The sequence below is a fragment of the Cyrtonyx montezumae genome, unplaced genomic scaffold (genome assembly GCF_038088225.1).
Source record: "Cyrtonyx montezumae isolate F1298 unplaced genomic scaffold, pur_monq_1.0 scaffold_61, whole genome shotgun sequence".
Lineage (NCBI taxonomy): Eukaryota > Metazoa > Chordata > Aves > Galliformes > Odontophoridae > Cyrtonyx > Cyrtonyx montezumae.
In genome coordinates this window covers 452,677-458,665 of record NW_027072069.1, presented here as the reverse complement: position 1 = coordinate 458,665, position 5,989 = coordinate 452,677, and the positions used below count along the sequence as shown (strand labels likewise).

The following is a 5,989-nucleotide window of genomic DNA, read 5'->3' as shown; positions in this document are numbered from 1 at the left end:
CCCCAATCATTTCCAAAGGTGCATGTATACGTGGACTTCAGTGTGTTAACCCCAAACTTCACACGGAAGTAACCCTCCACCTCCATCTCAGCCTGTCCGTACCCTTCTGTATACTCACTCTTCTTGCACCCAAAGTCTCTCACTGTGATTCCTCCCCCCCATTTCCAAACTTTCCCTTTGAGCTGCTAACTTGGAGCACTGTCCTGGAGCCCCACCAGTGCTGCGTGAGGAGGCAAATCTGAGTGCAGGGAGAAATATTTTTACCCAATCTTTGCTGTTATTCTTTCTATTTTCGCTCCTTGCTTGTTAGGGTCATGCCTTCATCCTCCCTGCACCCTCTAGATAGGTTATATAAGTTTAGGTACAAAGCTGTATCTAACCTAGAGGTTAGGGAGAGGTTATATATGATATAGGTTTTATCTTTCTGCTGCATCGATGCAGATTGTAGTGGGTGGATGTAGGAACGTGCATGGGACACAGTCAGGGCCCGAGGGGTTCCTCGGGTGTCCCCATGTCCCACGGTCTTTTTCTGCCCTCAGACCTGCGTGGAAGATGGGGACACAACATTACAGGACGGTTTAAAGCTGAGCCCGTGTTTTTCCACCTCGGGTTGCTCCTCCGCGCTTCTCTCCATCCTCCCTCGTCCCCCATCCCCCCCTCTGCCCCTTCTCCCTCTCTCTCTCTTTTTTTTTTTTTGTATAATGCACAGGCGTGTACCCGCCTGTCACGTGCTGGGGATGTTTCCTCCCTCCTCCTCCGACTGCAATAAAAGTATTTTCGCAATTTCTGCAGCCAGAGTTTATTAGGGCCGGGCTGGAGATTTTTTTTTTTTTCTTTTTTGTGGGTTTGTGTGTTTTTTTTCCCCTCCTTCTCCGTCCTTTTTCCCCCTCGCATCAACCAATGAGGCCGGCCCTACCCATTGCGTCAGGGCAGCCCGGCGGGGCAAGGCAGCTCTCGGCAGCTCTCAGCCTTTTAAAAAGATCCAGAGACCCCCCCTCGGGCAGTACCCGGGTGCCGTCGAGCAGCTTCTCCCAATGCCCCGGCCCCCGCGCCGCCCCGCATGCAGCCCCCGGGCCTCGAGGGGCTCCTGGCAGCCGGTGGCTTCGCAGGCGGCCAAGGCAGGGTCCTGCCGCCCCCCCCGGCCCTCGGCTGCCCTTCGCCTCCCCCAGGAATGAACCCCGGTTACCCGACGGAGGAAGCGGCCAAGCCGTGCCTTGCGGCCCCCCCGGGCCCCGCCGCCCCCCCGGGCCCCACCGCCTCCGCTCCGCTGCCCTACGGGTACCTGGGCGGGGGGTACTACTCGTGCCGCGTCGCCCGCAGCGCCCTCAAAGCCGGCCCGACTCAGGGGCCCTTTCCCCCCGAGAAATACCTGGACCCCCCTGCGGGCAGCGAGGACTTCCAGAGCCGTCCAGCGGAGTTAGCTTTCTACCCCGGTTACGGGGCCCCGTACCAGCCGGTGGCCGGGTACCTGGACGTGTCGGTGGTGCCGGGGCTAGGCGGCCCCGGGGAACCGAGGCACGAAGCTCTGCTTCCCGTGGACGGTTACCACCAGCCCTGGGCTCTGGGCGGCAGCTGGAGCGGCCAGATGTGCTGCCCCAAGGAGCAGGGCCAGGCCGGCTACCTCCTGAAATCCGCTTTTGCAGGTAAAATCGGGCTGGAGCTGCGGAGGGGCTGTGAGACGGGTGGCTGGGAGCAAGGCTTAACGTAGTCTGCTTAAATAAGGCTTACAATAACCTACTGGGAAAAAAAAAATGCTGCTGCCGTCCAGGAGCTCTTCCTTGTGAGCGAGAGGGCAGCCAGGCTGCAAAAATAAGAACTAAGATGAACGATGGCCTTTGCAGCTCGGGCACTGAGATGATCGGTGGCACAAACCGAGGGCAGCAGTGGGAATGGGGAAAGGGAATGTGTTGTTGCTGGGCTGCCTCACGTTGGTCGTCGTTACCTGGACTCATCTCCAAAAAATAATTATGATAGATACGTTTAGAGAAGAAAAACGATATACAAAAACGGTTAGAGACGAAACACGATATATAAATGCGTTCAGAGACAAATATATATATAACTGAGATATATATAAGTTTAGAGGAGAAAGACAATATAGGAGAAGGACTATATGAATAAATGCAGAGAAGAAAAAATCATAGTTAAATTTAGAGCGGAAAAACGAGATTTGAATGCCTCTAAAGGGGAAAAGCGTTTATGAATAAATGTAGAGAGGAAAAACAATCTTCACATTTCCTTAAGATATGTCCTGTAAGTAGAGAGGGAGAGTGGAGGGAAGGACAGGGGTGGCAGAGGGGAAGGTGCTGCTGCCGGAGGTGGGGGATCGGGCGCGTTGTGGCCCCCCCAACCCGACCCTGCTCAGCCCCATCTCTCCCAGACGCCGCCGCTCCGCTGCCCCCCGACGGCTGCGCCTTCCGCCGGGGCCGCAAGAAGAGGGTCCCGTACAGCAAGGGGCAGCTGAAGGAGCTGGAGAAGGAGTACGCCAGCAGCAAATTCATCACCCGAGACAAGAGGAGGAAGATCTCGGCCGCCACCAACCTCACGGAGAGACAGATCACCATCTGGTTCCAGAACAGGCGAGTCAAAGAGAAGAAAGTCGTCGCCAAAATCAAAAGCAGCAGCGCTCAGTGAGGACGCGGTCACCCCACACCGCAATTCCAAAGGGTCCCCGGGACCCCGGCACCGGGAGGGGGGAGGGGGGGGGGAGGAAACACCGTCCCCCCCGGGCAGAGAAGGGCATCCTGTTCCCGAGGAGCAAAACTCATCGTCGGATGCGGGCACCGCACGTCGGAAGGTGCAACGTTCCCACCCGGGCTGCACGCAGAGGACCATGTACAGTTCGCTCTTTCTGCCTTACCACGTCGTGCTCGCTCCGTCTCCCATCGTTTGTGTTTGAACTGCATCCGCAGAGCGCTTTCTAAAAAAACAAACAACAAAAAAAAAAAACACAATTAATTGCGTTAATTAACCCCGAACGCAACTCCCGTCTCGCCTGCGTGCGGCGGGATGGGTCGAGGGAGGGGGGAGGGTGGGCATTGCACATGGATTTGGTCTACAAGATAAAAAAAACCCGAACTTAGAGCATACAAACAGCAGCACCTCCTTAATTACAGGAAGAAACATCGTAGTGCTCAATTAAGAGGAGAAATCCACGCAGTCCCGGTGTGATGTATGGAGACCCGCGCGCGTTTCTCGGGGCGTGGATGCTCAGTGCACGCGTGTGCATCCGTGTGCACACACACACTGCCTCAGGCAACCCACTGCGTTGCAGTTACGGATCAGAGATGCACGTAGGTGTGCACATGCACGTAGTCAGGACGGCGCGTTGTTTTACCTTTTCTCATCTACAATATTTGTGTTCGTGTGTTTATATATACCCAGATGTGTCTATGTATGCATGTAGACACGCAGTATGGTACCGGCTGTGTGGATATAAATATATATGCACGTGTTCGTATGCATACATACATGTATGTTCGTGACTATCTTTTGATACGAGTAAATGCGATTTGTATAATCCCATACACGATTTCGTCTGTACTAACGTTGTAGCCACCTTTGCCTTCTAATAACGCCGAATTATAGCGATATGTTTCATAGCATGTGCTGAGGTAATCCCCGCATCATACGAAATGATACTGGTGAATATTAAGAAACGCTGTGATCCTTTACATCAGAATAAATAGGGTGTAAGTACTGGAACGCGCTCTCCTCTGCTCCTTTAGGTGTATTTTATGGAGTAAGGGAAGCGCTCGGTGCATGAGTCCAACCACGTCCACGTTCAATGTCTGGTGTTCAGAGGCAGCAGCTCGGGGTCCCCGCAGCAGAGCCGCCTTTAAACCTCCTGTAAACCTCAAACAGCCTCGGAAAGGCGAATAAACTCCAGGACACCGCTACCACCACCCGAGTTGTTTTTCGGTTTTCGTTCTTTCTGCCTTTTCTTTTGTAAATTCCATGCGTTGATTCTTTCAAGCAGCTCTTTTTCAAACAGGTATTTTTTAAAGTGTTTGAAGCACGGACCCCCTTCATTTTTCTGTTCGCTTTTCCCCACGTATTTCCGAGCCTGGTGTGACGTCACTCCGCCATGACGTCACGAGAGGGGAGAGACAGTGGCGTCGAGCTGAGCTTTGCGAGCGATGACACAATGAAAGGGGGAGAGCTCAGTGAACCCCTTGGGGGCGGGGGGGTGGGAAGGACGTAGGGGCTGCGGGAAGTCAAAATAAATGGATGAAAAAGGAAGAAAATGGGCACTACGGACAGTGGAAGGGCAGAAATGCTCCTCCACCTTCAGACAGCTGCAGGGTCCCAATAAACCTTGCACTTCCCCACCTGGATTCTGCTCCGAATTACTCTATACTGAATCATTCAGTTTGTTTGTCTGCTTGCTTGTTTGTGTTTTGCAAGTTCTGTCTGGAAGGGTGACTTGGAGCATCCCATCTCTGCCTCACAGCTGCAGACTCCATCTCTGTCACGCAGAAAAATGTCTGGAAATGTTCGGGCTGCTTTCCTGAGCATCTCAAAATCTCTCAAAATCATTTATCCCTGCGCTGATGATAATGAGTCGCCAGTCCTCATCTCTGTGCCTGCAGAGGCCATAGAGAAGACGCAGCTTGGCCCAAGAGGAAGCAGTCACTCGGATGTTCCCCAAAGATAAGCATATATGCCAATAAAATGAAATAAAAAAAGAAATCTGACTGTGATCTTCGATGTATCTGAAAGCGACTTCAAAGGAAACCAGATCGGTTTATGGGTTTGGAAATGGATGGTCCCCTCTATGACACGTTAAGGGTTAATCCTTTTAGTGACATCTTCCTTTTTCCCATCGTTTTCCTACAGCTGGGCTCTTTCACCTATGTGGGATGGGCGACCCCTGACTCCCACCAGCTCGGTCAGGGCTTGACCCCCTCCCCAGTGAAAAACTGGACGAGACTGGGTGACTTGTGTCCCCCCCCCCCCAAGCGCTTGTCCTCAGTTCCGGCCCCAAATCCGAGGTGGAAAATGTGGATGGGAAAGGGGAGGAGGAAAGTCTCGGGTAGAGCTGTAAAACCTTTACACGGCGGGCCTCAGCAAAAGGCGAGAAAGCCCCGACATCCTCGTAAAACGCTGGGAAGGAGCCGCTGCCGGGGGGCACCGGGCCAGGTGAAGGCTCCCGCCCCCCCCCCCCTTTGCCATTGAACTTGAAACTCAGCAAACCTGGGGCAGATCGGCCTCAAATCCCGGGCAGAACAGCCCTGGGAGTTCTGGGTGGGCTGAAGCAAGGGGGTGGGGGGCTCCAGTATTGTTTCAGTGTGAAAATTGAATTTAAACCAGGGATGTTGGAGATGTGCCTTCGTCCAGCATCCCCCACCGCGAAGTGAGCTGCCCCCTTCTCTCTTCTCTTCTCTTCTCTTTCTCTTCTCTTCTCTTCTCTCTCTTCTCTTCTCTTCTCTTCTCTTCTCTTCTCTTCTCTTCTCTTCTCTTCTCTTCTCTTCTCTTCTCTTCTCTTCTCTTCTCTTCTCTTCTCTTCTCTTCTCTTCTCTTCTCTTCTCTTCTCTTCTCCCTTCCCTTCCCTTCCTTCCCTTCCCTTCCCTTCCCTTCCCTTCCCTTCCTTCCCTTCCCTTCCCCTTCCCTTCCCTTCCTCCCTTCCCTTCTCCTTCCCTTCCCTTCCCTTCCCTTCCCTTCCCTTCCTTCCCTTCCCTTCCTTCCCTTCCCTTCCCTTCCCTTCCTTCCCTTCCCTTCCCTTCCCTTCCCTTCCCTTCCCTTCCCTTCCCTTCCCTTCCCTTCCCTTCCCTTCCTTCCTTCCCTTCCTTCCCTTCCCTTCCTTCCCTTCCCTTCCCTTCCCTTCCCTTCCCTTCCCTTCCCTTCCCTTCCCCCTCCCCTCCCCTCCCTCCCCTCCCCTCCCCCTCCCCTCCCTCCCCTCCCTTTTCCCTTTTCCCTTTTCCCTTTTCCCTTTTCCCTTTTCCCCTTTTCCCTTTTCCCTTTTCCCTTTTCCCTTTTCCCTTTTTTC

General features: G+C 53.6%; 1 protein-coding gene across 1 annotated transcript; it reads left to right on the top strand.

Annotated features, from left to right (window-relative positions):
• The first annotated feature begins 1,060 nt into the window (after positions 1-1,060).
• Positions 1,061-2,634, top strand: HOXB13 (homeobox B13). Its single transcript, XM_065749966.1, has 2 exons — positions 1,061-1,643; positions 2,381-2,634. The coding sequence occupies exons 1-2, from the start codon at positions 1,061-1,063 to the stop codon at positions 2,632-2,634; spliced, it is 837 nt and encodes a 278-aa protein (XP_065606038.1).
• The last annotated feature ends 3,355 nt before the right edge of the window (positions 2,635-5,989 follow it).